General features: G+C 45.5%; 1 protein-coding gene across 1 annotated transcript in view; it reads left to right on the top strand.

Moving 5' to 3' along the window:
• GLUD1 (glutamate dehydrogenase 1) overlaps positions 1–21,328 on the top strand; it is a 34,551-nt gene that overhangs the window by 7,323 nt on the left and 5,900 nt on the right. Inside the window, exons 2-11 of the mRNA XM_008269891.4 lie at positions 8,628–8,708; positions 9,462–9,517; positions 11,087–11,150; positions 13,267–13,361; positions 17,310–17,489; positions 18,556–18,693; positions 18,863–19,000; positions 19,394–19,474; positions 20,259–20,382; positions 21,164–21,255. Coding sequence (XP_008268113.2) covers positions 8,628–8,708; positions 9,462–9,517; positions 11,087–11,150; positions 13,267–13,361; positions 17,310–17,489; positions 18,556–18,693; positions 18,863–19,000; positions 19,394–19,474; positions 20,259–20,382; positions 21,164–21,255 — 1,049 coding nt within the window. The remainder of the gene's footprint in view (positions 1–8,627; positions 8,709–9,461; positions 9,518–11,086; positions 11,151–13,266; positions 13,362–17,309; positions 17,490–18,555; positions 18,694–18,862; positions 19,001–19,393; positions 19,475–20,258; positions 20,383–21,163; positions 21,256–21,328) is intronic.

Raw genomic sequence — 21,328 nt, 5'->3', positions numbered from 1 at the left:
CAGGCCATTCATTCCAATTGCTGCCGAGAGAACATTTTAGAGTTTTCCACTGGAAGAGGTTTGAAGGCCTTGGCTGTGTAAATAGATTAATGTGTTAGAGCAGCTCATCTCTAGCAGAGTAGCATTGCATTTATATTTAAGGGTTTTCAGTTGAATGATTTTGAAATGGCCTTACAACTGTCTCTTCATTAAAAATCAAGAAAATTCTATTTATCACGAGTTGTTATTACTTTATTATTCTTGGAGCAAGTCTATCAGACCTAATTTTTCTGAATTACTTGTAGGCTAGAGGAAAATGAAATGACAAAGGCTGTCAGGGCTGTGGCCCATTTCACCATTTATCAGTATCATGACTGTCAACACAGGATATTTTAAAAAGCATTTTGTATACATTGGGCCTTAGGAGGATTTACAAGAACGATAGTGATGAGTAATAGTACCTGGACTGGGGGCTCACTGAGTTAAGCACTACACACCTATCTACACCTGCTACTTTCTCCCTCCTACAGCTGCCATCTTTACACTTTATGCTTAGTTCACAAGCTTCTCTGTGATTAACCTGTTGAGTGCAAGTTTTAAAGTTGCTGCTCTTGGTCAGGTACCGTGGGCTGGTTGAGGGGTGGGTTTTATTTATTTAGAAGGCAGAATTATGGAAAGGAGAGGCAGAGAGAGATCTTCCATCCACTGGCTCACTCCTCAAATGGCCGCAACATCAGGGCTGGGCTAGGCCTAAGCCAGAAGCCAGGAGTTTCTTCCAGATCTCCTACATGGTGGCAAGGGCCCAAGTACTTGGGCCATGCTGCTTTCCCAGGCGCCTTAGCAAGGAGCTGGTTCGGAAGTGGAGCAACCCGGACTTGAACCGGTTCCCATATGGGACTATGGCATTGCAGGTAGCAGCTTTACCTGCCATGACACAGTGCCAAAGAGATTATTTTTTAAAGCTAGCTTTTTTTTTTTTTCCATTTACTGGAATATTTTTTCAGTTGATTTCCCAAAATAGAGCAGAATCTGAAATCTTTTCTATCACTGTCTTTCTTCTTTTGCTTTGAGCTCAGTATTATGTTTGCATTTTCCTATCCTGGAACCAGTCGATAAATGGCAATTAAAAAAAGGACTAAACAGTTGTATTACTGTTAACAGGAATAAAAGATACCACGGAGAGACTGTGGACCTAGGTGTCGGGTAGGCTGGACAGGAGCTGGGTAAGGGAAAGGTCATTTCAGATAAAGGCACTAAGGAGTGACTTTGGCCAGGGCAGGAGGTGGTGGGGGCAGGCTGTTGTACATAGTGAGAGATTGGAATGTGGGACAAGCTCCTCTGAAACCCTTGCAATTTCCCAAGCAAGAAGGGTGATCTTAGGGAGCTCCTGAATCCCATGGGATTTCCTGGGTGATAGGAGCATCTTTTGTTCTGAGCCTGCTCTTTGAGTTCTTGGGTAGCTTCAGGATGGAGGCCTTCAGGAAAGACCAAGCCATGACTGCAGGGGTGGGACTTCCAGCCCCACTTGCTAGTGTCTGGAGAGTAGGGAGGAGCCGAGGGTTGAGTTTTACAACCAGGTGATAGAGTCAATCATGTCTGTATAATAGAGCCTCCATAAAAAATTGAATGATTATGACAGCGTTCAGAGAATTCGGGGTGGGGGCGGGGGAGTATAATCTTAGCCTGAGCCCTTAGCCTGTGGGGTCTGCCCTGGCTCCAGATGGGAAGTGTCGGAACTGAATTAAGTTACAGAACTCTCAATCTCTGCAGAGACACTGCGGAGAGTTGGAGGACTGCTTGGTGTGGGAAGCCCACACGGCTGATGCCAAGTGCAAGCAGCAGCAGGTTTCCTTTTAGATTGGTTGCACAGGTGCTGATAAACCAAGGAGAGTGCAGAATACTGGGCAGCAGTAGAACTGAGAATGAAGTGATGAGTCATGGCAGAGGAAATAGAAGGGTAGGACATGTACAGACACCGTCACCACCAGGCAGGATGTACACTTGTGTGTGAGGAGTGAAGAATAACTTAATAAAATTTCCAGCATGAAAAATTGATAAGAAAAAATAATGGTATAGGAAATAGCAAAGGATTATAGTTATCTCCGCTTTGCTTTTGCTACTGACAGTCAATCATAGTCTGATACAGTAGATAGAAAATTCCAGAAGTCAACAATTTGTGGTTTCAGTGTGTGCTGTTCTGAGTAGTGTGATGAAAGCCCTTGCCCAGAAAGGTGAGTCATCCCTTTGTCCAGAGTATTTGTGCTGTCAGTAACCCTTTCCTGTCGTGATGCATGTGTTTAAGTGACCCATGTACTTAATAGAGCCCCAAAGCAGGAGAATTGCAAAACTGTCAATTCAGATAGCCAAAGACAGACCTTAGAGTGGGAAGATGAAGGTTCATCAGCGGTGTATATGCAGAGGACAACACAGAGGATACATAGTTTTGGGTACCATCCACACATTCTGGGTAGTCTGGTGTATAGGGAAGAAGATTAGGTCTTGGAAATGAAGATTTAGTGTCCAGTGATTTTTTTGGGAAAACTGGATATGTAGGCATGTTCTTCTCAGTCCTGCCCTTGCATGGTGCAGTGCTTCTGCCTGGTCCATGCCTGGCCCTCCTCCCCCATCTCCCTGGGATTGTCTTTTCCTCTCTAAAACCTACCTCCGATATCACACAGACTTGTAAATAATTTATGTGACACTGGATATCCGAGCTTGCAGGCCTTTACCCCTCTGAATCTTTTTATAACAAATTGCTATTATCTTTTGCTAAGTGTATTCCGATTTGGTGTTCTCCACTTTAACTGGCGTCATTTCTGAGACCTGTTTGGTGTGAAGGTATAACATAGGTAGAAGTTAGTCATTGTCAGAATCTGTTAAAACATTAACAAGATCCCCCTTTTAATGCAGAATCTTCCTTCCTTCCGTCGGGCAGTAAGTTAAACGCTGGAACACAAGGCGGAGTTCTGTGTTGTGTATGTCCATTTATAAAGGCAGGGAAATGCTTAAGAAGACCAGAGTCACAAGTGGTGATCAAGGGAGAGTGTAGTGACACGTGTGCTGTACTTTTAAATTTTTAATGAAAAGAAGAAAAGAAATAATTTTCCACTATCAGCAAAGCATTTGCTTCCCAGAGAGCTTCTATTTGTCCCTTCAAAATGGTCCAAATGAAAGAGTTAACAGCTTAAAGTCTAAAGTGTGGGCTTTCCTGCCTGTTCACACAGAACATTGCATTGATGCCATCAAAGCAGATGGAAGTGTCTGGCTTTTTCTTAGCTCCTGCAGGAAATACTCCTTCCTGGTGCTGACTGTCGGAATTCGTGTGCCATGACTGGCGTTTCGGGTGGTCATGACTGTGACTGGGTGGTGGCCTGAGTGCCACACTGCTGCTCGCCCTCTGCTTCTCATTGTTAATTAAGCTGTGCTACTCTGTTGTTAAGTTAGCAAAGTCTGTCAGTATCAAGAGAGAAAATAGGAGCTGGTACTGTGGCACAGCAGTGTCCCACATGGGCACCAGATCGAGTGCTGGCTGCTCCACTTCTGATCCAGCTCCCTGCTAATGTGTCTGGGAAAGCAACAGAAGATGGTCCAAGTGCTTGGGCCCCTGCACCCATGTGGGAGACCCCAATAGAAGCACCTGGCTCCTGGCTTCAACCTGGCCCAGCCTCAGCTGTTTGGCGATTTGAGGTGAACCAGCCAATGGAAGATCAGTCAGTCTCTCTCTCTCTCTCTCTCTCTCTCTCTCTCTCTCTCTCTGTGTGTGTGTGTGTGTAATTCTGCCTTTCAAATAAATAAATAAATCTTGAAAAAAGAAAATAAATGGTGAGAGCATCAGTGCATGCATTTTTTTTTTTTTGACAGGCAGAGTGGACAGTGAGAGAGAGAGACAGAGAGAAAGGTCTTCCTTTGCCGTTGGTTCACCCTCCAATGGCCGCCGCGGCCGGCGTGCTGCGGCCGGCGCGCTGCGCTGATCCGATGGCAGGAGCCAGGAGCCAGGTGCTTTTCCTGGTCTCCCATGGGGTGCAGGGCCCAAGCACCTGGGCCATCCTCCACTGCACTCCCGGGCCACAGCAGAGGGCTGGCCTGGAAGAGGGGCAACCGGGACAGAATCCGGTGCCCCAACCGGGACTAGAACCCGGTGTGCCGGCGCCGCTAGGCGGAGGATTAGCCTAGTGAGCCGCGGCGCCGGCCAGTGCATGCATTTTAAGAGTTCTGTGGCCTTTTGCTTTTCTGGGGGTTCTGCTTGTGGTAGAACTCGGTCCTAATCGTTTCTATGCTATAAAGTGAGAGGCCATAGCTGGGAATTTGATTCCTGATGTATAAATCATACTCTATTAAGAGATCTCCGAATAATTTTAAAGACCAGTTTGAATTTTCATAAGTGTTCGATTAGTGATTCATTGTAGAAAACAGTGGTAGCTAGGAGCTTGTGTGTGGTTTTGAGTCATCTAGCAAAGGGAGAGAAAATCAAGCAACCAGTTGTGGTTTTCCCTGAGTCTGTTTTAAAGTAGCGAGCTGCTTTGTTTTCTCCATCACCATAGCAACTTCAACTAGGTTTTGCATTTGAGTTTCATTTCTCTTAGAAAAAACGTAGTGTGCCCCAATTGTTAGACTCTTGGACTCCTTAGCATGCTAAGGAATATCTATGCTAACGAAGCTAAAAGGCAGAGCATTGCTTGTGCGTGTGAGGTTTGCAGATGTCTGCATTTCCTGGATTTCCTTTTCAAACATGTGGCTACGAGCCAATGCAGAATAACTGTATACAGTCAGTTTCTCTGGGGAAGGAAAAATGGGATTTCACAGCTCCCATAGTGTAAGTACTTTGCTCTGTCCTCTGCCTGCCCTTGAGCTTCACTGAGATTGGTAAATAGCAAACATTGTAGTGGGTGGACTTTTTGAGCTCCCTCTGAACTGGAGGCACAGATTAGTCGCAGATTGGAACACAGGTCTTTTGCAACCTCACTGCTAACGTTGGTTCTCTGGTACACACCTGTGTGATCCACCCAGTCACTGGGTAGCTCTGCCCGCCAGACCTCTTGCTCTTCCTTAAAAGCATATACCTTCATTCTCCTTGAAGCAGCAATCTGTTGTACCTGGTAACACTGTAGTCTGAGGACCAGATGACCTGTTCCAAGCACTACTAATGCTAGCAGTTAGTCAAGGCTAACAGAGTGCTCAAGTGAGAATTACTCAGATTCCAAATAGGATTCTTCTTGCTTCATGTTGGTTTTAAAACAAGTTCTTTATTTGAAAGAGTTACAAAGAGAGAAGGGAGAGACAGAGATGAGAGATCTTGCACTCCAGATGGCGAGGACTGGGCCAGGCTCAAGCCAGGAATGTGGAACTCCACCCAGGTCTCTCCTGTGGGTGCAGGGGCCCAGGAGCTAGTGCCATTCTCCACTGCTTTCCCAGGAGCATTAGCAGGGAGCTGGGTAGGAAGTGGAGCAGCCGGGACTCAGCTGGCACTAGGAGAAGATGTCAGTGTTGCAGGCAGTAACTTAACCTGCTGCACCACAGCGCCGGCCCCTCTGCTTTTCTTACAGTTTGCATATATATGACCTATTTTTTGCTTTGTTGGACAGCTTTATCTTCACATTAGGCACAATTGAAATAGGGTCTCCATTCAAACATGCTATTTTCGCCGCCTTTCAGCACTGTGATATATTTGTCAGGTTGTCCTTCCTGTACTCCAGTTTTTCCCAGTCTGCTGAATTTACACACTTGGTGGAGACTGCGTTGCTTTGTGCAGTCATATTCTTAGATCTCTGGTCCATTAGAATGTGGGGAAAGAGTCTCAGGAGACCAGGTATTTTTAGTGGCTGTCTTTGGTTTACAGTCAGTGGAGAGGAATAACCAGCTTTTCTTTAGAGTGGGAGTCTTGTCTAACTGGAGTTGGTCTCAAATATTGCTATAGAATAGTTTATGGGTACATTTTGAGTTTTTTTTTTTTTTTCAGATTGACAGTTTAAGCTACCCTATACTAGTATACTTGCCAGTTTCCAGAAATAAAATGAAAAGATGCTTCTTCTGTAGCCCAGGGGATACCACCTGCTCTGTCCCCCTCCTCGGTGTCTCCAGGGCTTCTGTTAACTCCTTCCTTGCCCCAGGCCAGCTCTGCAATTGCACACAGCTTGCAGAAAATGGCCTGTGCTGTGAGGAGAGGTGACTCCGCATGGGTGTGGCCCCCGAACAAATTTTCCTTGCAGACAGGAAGTCCATTTCTGACTCATCCCAGGATTTTTGTAATAAAACTGCCTGTTTATTTATACTTTTGTAGGAGTGGTCTGGTTTCTAATTAGCACCAGTGTCTGGAATATTGGGCTTGCCACTTGAATGCTTTTGCTGTTTGATTTATAAATGTTAACTGATTGAAGCAGTTTTTAACTTTTCCTAGTAAATGCACTGCATTATAGGTAGTTTTTTTAATATTTATTTATTTGAGAGGCAGAGTTAGAGAGAGAGGGCGAAACAGAGGTATTCCACCTGCTGGTTCACTCCCCGAGTATCCAGAGCTGAGCTGATCTGAAGCCAGAAGCTTCTTCCAACTCTCCTACGTAGGTGCAGGGGCCCGAGCACTTGGGCCTTCCTCTGCTGCTTTCCCAGCCACATTATTAGCAGAGAGCTGGATCAGAAATGAAGCAGCTGGGACTCAAACTGGCGCCCATATGGGATGCTGGTGCTGCAGACCTAGGCTTTAACCCGCTATGCCACAGCACCACTTCCCCCCTGCAACAGATAGTTTTTAAAATGAAAGGTTTTTAAGTAGTAGAACATAACTTTTTCCTGTGTTTAAGAACAAGAAGAATTAGAGTGTGACTACTTAAAGTCTGTAAAAGAGCAAGCAGTTAAAAAAAAGAAGCGATGAGTATTTGGTACAGCAGTTGAGACACTGCTTGGGACACCCACATCCCATATCAGAGTGCCTGGTTTCAAGCCCCAGCTCGGCTTAGGATTCCAGCTCCCTGCTAGTGCACACCCTGGGTGGCAGCAGGTGATAGCTCGAGCACTTGGACCCCTGCTACCCACATGGGAGACCCAGATTGAGTCCCAGGCTCTTGGCTTCAGCTTGACCCAGCCTTGGCTATTGTGATCTTTTGGAGAAATGAAGCAGCAGATGGAAGGTCTGTGTCTCTATCTATATATGTGCCTTTCAAATCAGTGAAAAATAATAAGTAGAAATTTAAATGTGCTTTGAAGAAGTGACCTGTATGGGAGCAGCAAAACCAATTATTAAATGGAAACTTGTTTTATCACATGGATTCATCTTGGAAGTAATGAAACTAAGGTCTATTAATGCTGGTTGTGCAAATCCTCTCTGTTAAGACGTGCTTTTTAAAGATGGATTGCTTTGTTATGTCCTACTTCATGCTTTGCAGTGACTTCCTATGGCATGGAGAATGTTGACCATGTGCAGTCCTGAGCCCGGGCACAGTAGAGCAGTGTTAATGCCCCTCCAGGCGAGCAGGTGCTACAGGCTGGGGTCACCTGGACAAGGCCCCAGCCCAAACCCCACCAATATGCCATGTAGGGAGGTTGTACGTTTCCTGTCTGAAAAGCCTTAGATTCCCAGACTGCTTCTTTAAAGAGATATCCCCAGGGCTCGCATTACTCAGCTGTGACTCCACGGTGAGTCACCCAGACCTCTAGGGGAGCTGAGTCTGTTGGGAGAGGGAAGGCAGAACGGCGGCTGAGGATCTCCCTGAGTGTCAGGGAGCCCCCGGTGGTGCACGGTCATTGACCCGCAGGCTCTCGGCTTGGGCTGAGCACAGTGGACCCTGGAGAAGGAAAGGTGTCTTAGCCCTGCAGAACTTGGAGGGGTGATTGACCCAGACCCCCAGAACCAAAGTAGTAGGCATTCCCACTGACTGTCCCCTCTCCCACACACCCCGTAACCTCTAGACACAGGGGTGTTAAGGCTCAGAGTTGCCTGTCTGCTGGGCCACTAGCCTCCTTACAGAGACTCGCTTATTCCCAGGAGGGGCGATGGCTTCCTCATCTCGGGTGAAAGAGGCTGGCATTGGGTGAGAGGGTCACAGCAAAGGATGTCAGGTTTTACCCTTTGAAGGCAAAACCCATCTAGGATTGACATTGAGTCTGTCAGACAACGCTGACTCTCTATTTGCTCTCGCGTATTACCAAAAAAGCAGAGTTTTTGATCACTGCTACCAAATTACCCAAACCAGAAAGGAAGTGGCAAATCTTTTAGAAGCTTTCACTGAGAGAATTCCTTTCTTGAAAATGACAACAGCCATAAAAGTAATAGTAATGATGTATGTCCATTTTTGAAGGTAGCTCTTGTGTGGTTTCCCACTGGGTACAATACAGGGACTGCATTGTACTCATCTTGAGATCCCCATGACCTTTAATCAGCCAACATCGGAAGGCAGACCCAGGACTGCACCACTCAGAGCTCTCAGCACAGCGCGGATGCCGTAGCTGTTGGGAGTCAGGTTAGCAGCCGTTCCTTTAGACTTGTGATGTTCTGACACTTGAGATATTATAAGTATTCTTGGAAATAGTAAAATGTGGAAAATATGGGCATTTTCACTTTGTATGTCGTTAGTTGCTTTGAAACTTGCTGAGAGTTTGTTCTAAGTACATCCTCTTCCTCCCTCTCTCCCTGCCCCTTTTTTATAAAACGCCGCCAGGTATCCGATACAGCATGGATGTGAGTGTGGATGAAGTAAAGGCGTTGGCTTCTCTGATGACATACAAGTGTGCAGTGGTGGGTAAGTGATTATCTTTGTTGCAGCCTTATGAGAGCTCTGAGGGAGTGTGTTCGCACACAGAGTTACTGGTAAGGTGCTGTAAAGATACACCTGTCAGAACTGAGTTTAAGTTGCATTCTTTGAGGCTTACATTGTTTTTCAATTAGTCTTAATAATTAAGATTTAGGCTTCTGTTAAGTTCTAGGAGATAATGGGATTTTATTAAAGTGTGCATCTGTTTCAAATCCCTTTCCAGACTCTGTTAATAAGACTTAACCATAGTAGAAGGAAATTAAATATGGAGTAAGTACAACATTCTAAAAGAAGTCAGTGTGTGTTTCGCTCTTGAATTTTCTGAAATTGAAGCTTAAAGCATCACACATTGAAGTTGAGCATCCCGAATCTGAAAATGAAAAGTACCCCAAGGTCCAAAACTTTGTGAGGGCTAATATGAAGCCCCAAGTGGAGAATTCTGTGTGTTAGCTCATGATGGGTTGCAGTCAGTCCACCAGCTCACTGAAACGCTGTTTACCTCCAGGTTATATGTATAAGGTGTATATGGAACATAAATGAATTTCCTGTTTAGACTTGGATCCCATTTCCAAGACACTCATTTTGCATAAACAAATATTCCAAAATCCAAAGAAATCTGAAATCTAAAATACTGCTAGAAATAAGCATTTTCAATCAGGGATCCTCGGCTCATATGGCACGGTGCCTTTCCTTTTCTTTTAATCTTTTGTGGAATTAACAACTTTCAGCCTTCCCTTTCAGATGTGCCGTTTGGGGGTGCAAAAGCTGGTGTTAAGATCAATCCCAAGAACTACACAGTGAGTAACGAAGTGGGGTGTGTGCGTGCGGGGCGGTAAGCAGGGGCCTGGAAGTTCCTGGGCTTCTGTATATCCCCCTTACAAGGGAGAGGGAAAACTAGTAAATAATTAACTCATTGAGTGTTTGGCTATATAAGAGGTCACCTGTTTAACATTAATGCCCTTTTTCATTTTCTTACTTGAATAAAGGATAATTAATGCTTTCATATTGCTGGGCACTTCTGTCCATGCTTAAAAATTACTGTGGGGCCAGCGCTGTGGCATAGAAGGCTAAGCCTCCAGCTTGAGTTCCAGCATCCCATTTGGGTGCTGGTTGGATTCCTGGCTGCTGCACTTCTGATCCAGCTTCTCCCTGATAATGTGCCTGGGAAAGCAGTGGAAGATGGTCCAAGTGCTTGGGCCCATGACACCCACATTGAATAGATCTGGCTCATGGCTCTGGCCTGGCCCAGCCCTGACAGTGTGGCCATTTAGGGAGTGAACCAGTCATGGAAGATCTCTCCTTTTCTCTCTGTATCTCTGCCTTTCAAATAAATAAATCTTTTTAAAAAATTACCATGTGGGTTAAATTGCTGCTTGGATGCCAGTTTGAACTCTAGGTTCCTGCTACCCATATGGCAGACCCGAATTGAGTTCTTGGCTCCTGGCTTCAGCCTGGCTCAGCCCTAACTGTTACAGACATTTGGGGAGCAAACCAATTGATATAAGATCTCTCTCTCTCCCTGTCTCTTTGCCTTTCAAATAAAGTGAAAATAAATAGAAAAATTTTTAAAGACATTGTGCCTTATTTTCAAAATATTTTAAATATTACTATTATATACTACAATCTAAAGTTTTTAGGTATGATCTAGTGACGAGTATCTTAACTAATCCGGGGAAATTTGTATTGTTCATTCTGTTTCAAGTTAGTTAAAACCAGTTGTTCCAACGCTCTAAAGAGCACTAAATCTGTACAGACATGATAAATAGGTATGACTTTATTCTTCTTCAGACTCGCTATGTAAATGGAGACATACTGCATGGATGGCTCCTAGGGTCCATAGCAATACAATTATAGCGTTTTTCAATAAGTCTTAATTAAGATTTGGTCTTTAACTGGGGAATTAATACAAAGGGGAACTGGGATTTGAGCTCTTATTCTACTATCATGTTTCATAACCTAAGTTATTTATTTCTCTTTACTTATTATTTGAGAGAATAAGAAAGAGAGCTCCCAAGTGCTGGCATACTCCCCAAGTCTGCAATGACCAGGGCTAGAGCTGGGAGCTGAGAACTTACTCCAGGTTTCCACATGCATAAGCAGGAACTCAGTCACTTGAGGCATTGCTGCTGCCTCCCAGGGATTCCCAAGTGGGATGAAGGCATCTTAACCACTAACCCAAACACCCGCTTCTTAGCAAGCTAATTTCTGATCCCTTGTTTTCTTAACTTTAGGATGGAAGTGCCTCATTTATGCCCTGAGATAGGATACATGAAAATGTCCTGTAAATAGAAAATATGATGGAATTGTTCTCCGAGTGATATTTGTATCAGGTGTTTGTCATTGTTGTTTATATATTTTCTTCACAGGATAATGAGTTGGAAAAGATCACCAGGAGGTTCACCATGGAGCTGGCCAAGAAGGGCTTTATTGGTATGTGTTGCCATGTAGGGCTGAACTTTGTGCTTCATGGTACAGGAGTGCAGGGGACACCTGAAAAGTCACTGTCTTAAGTTAAACTCGCATCTTTCTACTCATTTCCTGTTGATATTCTTTTGTGAGTAATAGGATTGGCCTTCTGAGATACATAAATATTTGTCATTTACTCTAGTTTTCAAGCAAGTTAAATTTTTCTGAATGTTTCTTTTCTTGGTCTAGAAGGTTTCTAATTTGTTTCACTAACAAACTAAAACAAAATAGAACTGACTAAAATAGGAAAGGAGATGTTCTTGTTCTCTGATTTCCCACCCTGGTGTTTTTCTTCCTCCATGTCCCCTCCCCCATTGTCGGCAGGTTCCTATGAAATGCAGTTAGCCATGTTTTACCCCATTTTTAGGAAAAAAATACAGGAGATAAATGGACTAATATGGAAACAAAATAAGTAACACTACAGCTTTACTAGATTTGGCCTGTCTTTCATTACTTAAAAGGCACTGAGGGGGCCAGCATTGTGGCACAGTGGTTTAAGTCCTGCCTGCAATGCTGCCATCCCATATGAGCACCAGTTCAAGTCCCAGCTCTGCTTCCAATCCAGCTCCCTGCTAATACACCTGGGAAAGCAGGGGAAGATAACCCAATTGCTTGGGCCCCTGCACCCACATAGGAGACCCGGATGGTGTTCCAGGCTCCTGACGTTGGCTTGGCCCAGTCCTGACTGTGTGAACCAGCAGTTTGAAGATCGATTCTCTCTCTCTCTCTCTCATTTCTCTGTCTCTCTCTAACTCTGCTTTCAAATAAATCTTCTTTAAAAAAAAAAAGTCACTTGGGTTTTTGCCATATCTCTTACCCAGTTCCACTGTGCACTTTGCGTGTGCGTCATCGTGCAGGAGAAGCATGTTAACTTAAGCCTCAGTCACACCTGTCAGGATGTCAGCTAATTCCAGAAAGGGTGACTTGAAGTGCTGTTCTGCCTATGATAGCCTTCAGGTTTTTTTTTTTTTTTTTTTTTTTTTTTTTTTTTTTTTTTTTTTTACAGAGTTAGACAGAGAGAGAGAGACAGAGAGAAAAGTCTTCCTTTCCATTGGTTCACCCCCAAAATGGCCGCTACGGCAGGCACGCTGTGCCAATCCGAAGCCAGAAGCCAGGTGCCTCCTCCCGGTCTCCCATGCGGGTATGAGGCCCAAGCACTTGGGCCATCCTCCACTGCCTTCCCGGGCCACAGCAGAGAGCTGGACTGGAAGAGGGCAACCGGGACAGAATGTGGCACCCCAACTGGGACTAGAACCTGGGGTGCCAGTGCCACAGGTGGAGGATTAGCCAAGTGAGCCGCGGCACCGGCCAGCCATCAGGTTTTAAACTATATTTGCTCTTAGCCTAAATCTCAAACACAGTTAATTCTCTTAATTGGTTTTGGATTTTTTCAGTTGTGTTTGTTGCCCATATCTGGAGTGTCTCCCCATAATTTTGTCCATCTTGATAAGAATCTTAAAGTTACAAAGGTTAAAAAGTGATTTGGTACACTGAAAGAAACTAGAGCTTTAAATGCTAGTAAATGTGGCTTCTTTGCTCACGTGCGGAAGCCTCATTAATCCATGGCACGAGTAAGCTGGCATCTGGGCCAGAAAGCTTAAAACTTCAATATGCGCTCAGCTTTGCCTGATAATGGCTCAAAGTGACATTGTTGCATGAGTAGGAGTTTCAGGACTTGAGGAAGTTGCTTCCACAACAGGACTTCCTCCCAGTCTCTACCGTGTGAGAAGGCCTTGCCCCGCCAGGAGGCAGCGTGTTACAGCACTGGCTCACCCCATCTACTCCCTGACTCGAGTAACCCTGCTTCTGTGGGGCTAAGCGATACTGTCTCCTCCACTGCAGTCAAGAGCAGTGGCCCTGCTCCGCCTGCGGTCCCCTCTCAAGTCCTCCAGATGCATAGCAGCAGATGCCAGTGGGAGAATGTAATGTAATGTTTTGTGGTTAAGCCTTTAGTTACCTAAAGGAGATCTAAAGTTTTCTAGCCACGGTGACTTTGCTGTCTCAGAGAATCTCAAGGATCTTGGTGTTTAAGATGAGTTCATCTTTAAACTGATGCACCACCTTTGCCCTGTGCCCCCAGGTCCTGGCATTGATGTGCCTGCCCCGGACATGAGCACAGGCGAGCGGGAGATGTCCTGGATTGCCGACACCTATGCCAGCACCATAGGGCACTATGTGAGTTCCCAGTGGGAGCCCGGGGTTTCTGCATTTCCTGTCTGTAACAAGTAACCATCCTGCCAGCTGTGTGAGAAGTGGCGAGGCACTCGATGTATTTTTTTCCCCCTTTAATTGTAACCTTGACACACATACTCTATATTTCACTGTCTTAAGTTCTGGGGTAGGGAGCACGGATTGAGCTTTTACTTTCACGATGCCCTATGCCCCAACCAGGCAGGCATACTGTTGAGGCCCCAGAGGGGGAGTGAGGAAACTTTCCATTCCGACTTCCCCACACACGTGCAGTGTGGGAACAGCTTCTGAAAGAAGGCTTTCGGGGGGTGATCGGGCTCCACCTGGATAAGGGTAGAATCTGAGTATCTGGAGCGGGGGAGCTGAGGAGAGATCAGACGGGGCGTGTTTATGAAGGGAGCTAGGGCAGGAGTGAAGACGCACCGAGCTGTGCTGTCAGCGGAGAGCTTTGCTGCCAGCACCCAGGAGCCGTGGGTTTCCTCAAGGTGAGGAGATAAGGACAGGGATGAATCAGAGGCCTGAGTCTGGGGCCCCTGCAAGGGTTGTGCCACTGAACAGAGCCTAAGAGGAAGGATCTTCCTGTCCCTGAAAGGCCTGGGATTTTGAAAATGGAAATATTTAAGGAGTAGGCGGAGAAATGGAGTGGGAAAAGACATTCATTCATGCCTACTGCACACAAGGCCAAGTGCAAACAAGGTGTTCACTGCACTTGGCGTAAATGCTGGAAGTTGTTCCAAAGCTGTGAAAAAGCCTTTGGAGGTCAGGTGGGAAAAGGCCTCCTTGGGAATAGAGCCCTGTGGTCAGCACTCTGCAAGATGCATGGACACCACCCAGGGGAGGGGGCCAGTACGGGGGCAGGAGGTGAAGGTTCTGAAGTACAGGAGGGAGGTGAAGCTGAGAGACTCGGAGAGCTGCTGTGAGCCAGTGTCATGAACAGGAGAAAGATCAGAAAGGCCAGCACAGTTGGGTCAAGCCAGGCTACTACCTCGTAAGGGACAGAGGGGACTTTGGGCTTTGTCCTGAAAGCAGAGCATGTGTGACAGAGCTGAGTTGCACTTTAAGCCTCACTCTTGAGTGCAGGGGGTCCAGGCTGCAGGGGGCTCGGAAGAAAGAAGCGGGGCATGCACTGGAGAAAAGATGCATGCAAGGTGGCTGTTGCCCACAGAACGTGTTGCATGTGGTGGTTTGGCTTGTTTATTCGCTGTGGACCAGATTTGTCAGTGCGCAAGACAGAATGCAGGAGAACGGTGGGTCATTCATGTAGCAACGTCCTCCAAAGGCGTAAAGGCCTGGGGAACTTGGCTGTGAGGGGCCCAGTGGAAAGATGGGCCTTGGAGATGACACTGAGAGCTGAGGCGTGTTTCCTGGGTTGAAGTGCTGGGGCCGGGATTCCAGGCCTGCCTCCTCACTGCTGTGGTTTCCTCATATGGGAAAGAACAATAATAAACCAACTTGGTGGACTTTATAAGGATTAGACGATCGAGCTAATGTACTTAGGACGGTACACAGCACTTAGTAAACACAGGCATACTTACAGGCATTACATCATGTCAGTTGCACAAGTCCCCTCTGGTCATCAGTAGTGTTAGGTCAAAGAATTTTGACTGCCATTTCCAAAAGGGACACTCTTTCTTGGCATCTTTCCATGCTAAATGAGCTGGTATGATCCGTTTTCTTTGTAAGCAAGACACTAAACTGACAGGGCAAACCAATAGGTAGTATTCTGTTATTCATAGCTCATTCACAGTGGTGACAGCAAGAAAAAAAAAAAACAACTTGTGAGACACTGCAGCCAAACGCTGGACCGTTGGTAAAAGATTTTCTTTAAGTGATGGGAAGTCCAAAATCAAAGCCTCAGGTAAGAAAGCCTGGTTTTTGCTGCTCCTTTGTAGACATGAGCTGGAACCCTCTGCAGCCCCACCTGCAGGTGTGGTGCTGGTGGGAGAGTCCTCCTGGCACAGACCATTAGGCATGCTGAGGAGCCGGCGGTTGGCGCCAGGCTGACCACAGACAGCGTTTCCTTCGGCTCCAGCGCTGGCATTCTCCCTGTCAGAAGCACTTGGCACTAGGTGTGCGACTGTATTCATGAGTGTCCATTATTCATGAAAGAAAACGGTGGGAAAACTACTAATCCTGGGCCTCTTGTGCTTCCTTCTTTCTGAAACTATACAAGAAATACAGTTCTCTGTAAAAAAATTCTGACAATACAGATGAAGACCAGGGCACTTTCTAACTTACTCACATGAGAGCAAATAGCCTCCACTAGTTGATTACATAGTCTGTTTTTGCAGCTGACAGAAAGCAGTTCCTCATTTTCTTTCCATTTCCTCCTAGAATCAGAGTGTCTCCGTCCTCTGTTCCACGCATCAGTACATCTGTTGCACAGAGTTCTGGTCGAACTCGATGTCTTCGAAGCGTGGCCTTCCTGAGCCCCGCTCTTTTTCTAGTTATACTTGGTTCTGAACAGGAGCACATGCACAGCCTCGATTCAAAGAGAGCAGGAGGGTGGGTGGTGAAGACGTGACCACTCCACAGAGCCACGCAGTGCTACTCAGGCACTCTGCGCACTCACGGGCACGAGCCTCTCGTACCCACACGTGCCTTTTTTGAAAGTTTCTTAAGTACTTTTGTCAATCCACTGTAGCAGGTGAATTTGAGTCTCACAGTTCCTTTGGGAAAGCCTTGTGACACAGCTTGGGGTGCCCATGCTGGATGCCAGTTGAGTCCTAGCATCTCTCCTTCCAGTCCTGCTTTCTGCTGCTACACCCTGGGAGGCAGCAGATGCGTGGGCCCCTCGCTCCTGGTTTTGGCCAGGTCTGACTTGGCTGTTGTGAGCATCTGTGGAGTGATCCAGAAGATGGACATTCCCTGTCTTCCTCTCTCTCCCTCAAGTAGATGCAAACAAGCATTGTTTAAATGGACATTTTATTGAATTCACAACATTGAATCTTCCCCTCCAAGAACACTGTAACACACACCTCTACCCGCCCTCGGGCTTGGCTTTGGCAGCGTGCGGGTCTCATGGTAGATTCTAGGATACTTATGGGTCAGTGTGGACCCTGGCTTAGTAGGGCCGAAATACTTGTTGAGTAATAACTTTAAGCCAAGCTATCTCTGTTTTTGTGATATTTTTGTTTGTACTTGATAAATTTCTAAACTCTGTGTTTTTCCCTTTGGATATATACACTAGGAACAGAAAGCTGAAAGCTAGGCTTGTCCTATGAGTAAAAGATTACTTTACAGAGGCACCCACAGGGACATGTGTTAGCATCTAAAACGCCCCAGCTCCTCCCCATGTGGTTTGAGGCCCAGCTTCCTACTGTGTGCATCCTGAGAGACAGGAGTCCCTGCCACCGTGGGGAGACCTGGAGGGAATCCCTGGCTCATAGGAGTGAACCAGTGGGATGGGAGCTTGCTCTCACTCTCGCACTCTGCCTCTCAAGTAAATCAATAAAAAGTCATACACACACATAGTTAAATGGGAATGTGTACTGACTTTAACTTATTAGATTTAAATGGGAATGTGTACTGACTTTAACTTATTAGATTGGTTAATCTTAGAAGTGGGGCTTGACATTTCATCCTGTTACTTTCATTTTGTTTGAAAGAGGGAGAGACAGAGAAAATGAGATCTTCCACTTGCTGGTTTGTTCCCCAAATGCTCACAACAGCCTGAGCTGGGCCAGGCTGAAGCCAGGAACCTAGAATTCTCATCTAGGTGTCCTCCATGGGTGTCCAGGGCCCAAATACTTGAGCCATCCTCTGCTGCCTCCCAAGATGTGCATCAGCAGGGAGCTGGGTCAGAAACAGCGTATCCAGGACTTGAACCAGGGAGTGTGATACGGAATATGGGCATCTCTAGGGAGACCCAAGCCTCTGAGCCAGACGCCCTCCCCGACATTCCATTCTTTAAGTGTTGGCTCCCTTTTGCAGGACATCAATGCACATGCATGTGTTACTGGCAAGCCCATCAGTCAAGGAGGCATCCACGGACGCATCTCTGCCACGGGCCGTGGGCTTTTCCATGGAATTGAAAACTTCATCAATGAAGCATCTTACATGAGCATTTTAGGAATGACACCAGGGTTTGGAGATAAAACATTCGTTGTTCAGGTAAGAGTTTTGTTCTCTTAAAAGCTGAGATGCATTAAATAACTTTTTTCTTTTATTAAAAAATTTTTATATCGTGATTTTTAAGTATTTCTAGTTTCAACTTACAGTTTTAAAAATTTGGTTCGAGTCTATTTTCAGGGTAACACATCCTTTATTTCTGGGCTTTGATATGATTCACATGACTAGAACTGACAGAAGTGTTTCCCAGATACCTATGAAACTGTCACCAAGTTCTTTTGGCCAGTATTTTAAAATGAAGTTATATCCAGAAAGGGAGGTCTCCCAGCATAATTTTCTAATGCTATTCTGAGTATTCAGAAAGGTTTGTACATTGACCCAAATTTGTTTGTGTTAACATATATTACTTTGGGGAACCTAGATTAAGTTGAGTTTTGCTTTAAAATATTCCTCCTAAGCAGTGACATACCTTCTTAGAACTATGGGATGTCTGGTCTCTGAGGACTGACCACACCACTGCCATTTTCTCTGTAAGGCAAGAAAGGCTGTGCCTAACTAAACCTCTTTAGGGCTCATTATTATAGATATTTATATTATAGATACAAAGGGTTGAGTGGTGAAGTGGGTAAAGGCACCTCCTGCGATGCCAGCTTCCCATATGGACAACGGTTCAAGTCCTGGCTGCTCCATTTCCAATCCAGCTCCCTGCTAATGCACCTGAGAAAGCAGCAGAAGATGTCCTAAGTACTTGGGCCCCTGTACCCATGTGGGAGAACTGGAAGAAGCTCCAGGCTTTGGCCTGGCCCTGACTATTGTCACTATTTGAGGAGTGAACCAACAGATGAAAGATCTCTCTCTCTCTCTCTCTCTCTCTCTCTCTGCCTCTGCTTCTCCCTCTCTAACTCTGACTTTCAAATAAATAAATAAATAAAACTTTAAAAAAAAATAATTACTGTTCATGAGAAACCATTTAGTATGTTCATTTCTTTTAGCAGAAGGATTTTGAGAATTGCTTCTAAACTAACAGAATGCAGGTTTAAATTTTGCAAAATTTGGTTTTATCTAGACTAGAAGTTTCGTTTGTGTCATGCAAAATTGTTCTTCACAGGGATTTGGTAACGTGGGCCTGCACTCTATGAGATATTTACATCGTTTTGGTGCTAAATGTGTTGGTGTTGGTGAATCTGATGGGAGTATATGGAATCCAGATGGTATTGACCCAAAGGAACTGGAAGACTTCAAACTGGTACGATAATTTAATGCCTGAACAGTTTGACCACAATGAACCTTGTAGAGCTTATTTTTTTAATATGACTCAAAGAGCTCTTAATAAACTCATTTTCATATTGTGGCCGCTAGATGTGAACATTTGAACTCTGGTACAGCCAATAATTCTGATTTTCAACCACTGACAGCAACATGGATCGATTCTGGGCTTCCCCAAGGCAAAGGTGTATGAAGGAAGCATCTTGGAGGCCGACTGTGACATACTGATCCCTGCTGCCAGCGAGAAGCAGTTGACCAAGTCCAACGCACCCAGGGTCAAAGCCAAGGTAAGAGCACTGTAGAACCAAGATTGTCAGCACAGAATGAAGTCAGAGAGGCTACGGAAGAGTCTGAGTGTGTTTCCTCTTTTTTTTTTTTTTCTTTTTAGCCATTTTATTGGCATATAATTCACATCCTATACATTTCACCCACTTAGAGTAGACAGTTTAATGACTTTCGGTGCATTCAGAGTTGTGCAAGCTTCCAAACAGTAGTTAGGAAAACTAGGAAGTAGGTGAAGGGTAGCTTTATTTGTGTTATTAAAGCAAAGGAACCTGCTAGTTTAATTTTAACTGGAATTCTGCAGCTCACAGCTGCCGTCTCTATGTGCATGTCCCCTGCCATATTGGTTGGAAGCTCACAGTGCAGATGGCATTTCTGCATGTTCTTCATTCTTCCAGATCATTGCTGAAGGTGCCAACGGACCAACAACGCCCGAAGCTGATAAGATTTTCCTGGAGAGGAACATCATGGTTATTCCAGTAAGTCAGCCATGTTTATCAGTCTTTATATGTACTCGGCTTCATAATTGTCTTTTGCCAGGAATTAGTGAAGGGGGGATTATGTTTCCCAAGCTAGTAAATCCTTCATCTTTCTCTGGTTTTTTAAGAAAAACTGGGTGGGAACACGATTAGTACAAGACACCTGTCACTGTTCACCAGGACCTGAACACTCCTTCTGAGTCCACACTCCTTCTCGACTGTGTGTCCAGCTGCTAAGAGGGCAGTTACACATAAACTCCCAGGCTCCCACAGGATTCCTGGCTGTATGCACTTTTCCATATCCTTTCCCACTTTATCCAGAAAGCTGCTGTGAGCAGCACGTGCTTTGGCCTGTCAGTGGATAAGCGTGGGGCTCGTGCCAAAGGTTCCTGCTCCTCCATGTGTGCTTGGGACGCCTTTTGCTGCAAGCGCTTAGCAGAACAGGCTACCCTTTGTGTGTCGAGGTGGGGCTGGTGTTGCAGAGGCGTCACTCCCTGTGCACAGCCTGTCCAGTGGCTGCTGGGCCAGCAGTTTGATCTGAGAACCTGTGGTGGAGAAGAGGCTGTAACCAAAGTTGATTGCATACTCGTTAGTAACCAGCTTCATTATTTTTGGGTAAATGGAGAAAAGCCTGAGGTGGGTCAGGAAGTCAGGGACTGTTGTTACCTTGTGGAAGTTCCAGTAGTCTGCTTGGTGCTGAACTGGACTTCTCACATTCATTCCAGGCTCTCACTGTGACTGTCTGCTTTAATTATTTGTCTTCCTTTCCCGTTCTTGTGTCTAGGATCTCTACTTAAATGCTGGAGGAGTGACAGTGTCTTACTTTGAGTGGCTGAAGAACCTGAATCATGTCAGCTATGGCCGTCTGACCTTCAAATATGAAAGGGACTCCAACTACCACTTGCTCAGTGAGTTCTAATAGTGACCCCCACGGATAATCTGAGGCAGCGGAAGCTGCGGCAAGCCTGCACCTCAGAGGACTCTTCCCTTTGGTAATCTCTTCTGAGAACAGATGAGAACGCCGTTATTTTACTGCATGAGGCTTTGACCAAAAGTGCACGATTTTTTCATGGATATTCCATGCATTAGCTCTCTCAAGCTGTTATCTATCTGTGAGCATGTTTCCTTCTGTGGGGTAGTGTTTCCAGAACACCACCTGCACATTAATAGTGCTATAGTCAGTGTTCGGAAACCTCACCATTCGTTTCTCTCTCTGGGTGCTCTTAGCAAAGCTCTATCTAGTGTCAAGAGTGTTCGAGTCTTCTAATGAGAGTGCTTGTTTCTCTTTGGAGTCAGCTCCACAGTTAGGAGTGTAATTTCTCATCAAGCTGAAATAAGACCAAGACCTCCAACTGCGCTTCTGTACTCGGCTCTCAGAATCAGCCCACTCGGAGAATCTGGTGCAGTGTTCCAGCCACTGCCTTTTCTTCTCCCTCAGCCTTTTCTTCTCAACAGAGCCAAGGAAAAACCCTGGTACTGGGTGTTATGGAAACAGCAGTGACCTAAATTCATATTTATATAGGGGGTTGCCAAAGGTTCACTGATTAACCCTTTTAGCCCCATCCAGTGTTAGATTTCTAAACCTCTGTGTGAGCTTTTGGGTTATGAATTTAGTTTAGTTTGGAGCTTGGCATTTTTTTTTCTGCTAGGAATATCTTATCTTCATCTCTTGATTTTTTTTTTTAATAGTGTCTGTTCAAGAGAGTTTAGAAAGAAAATTTGGGAAGCACGGTGGAACTATTCCTATTGTTCCCACAGCAGAGTTCCAGGACAGGATATCGGTGAGTATGGTGACACTTGAATGAATGGTACTGTACACACATTGCCCGCCCAGCCTGGGCAGGTGGAGCCGGG

Source organism: Oryctolagus cuniculus, chromosome 15 (genome assembly GCF_964237555.1).
Source record: "Oryctolagus cuniculus chromosome 15, mOryCun1.1, whole genome shotgun sequence".
Taxonomy (NCBI): Eukaryota; Metazoa; Chordata; class Mammalia; order Lagomorpha; family Leporidae; genus Oryctolagus; species Oryctolagus cuniculus.
This window is presented reverse-complemented; position numbering and strand designations above follow the sequence as displayed.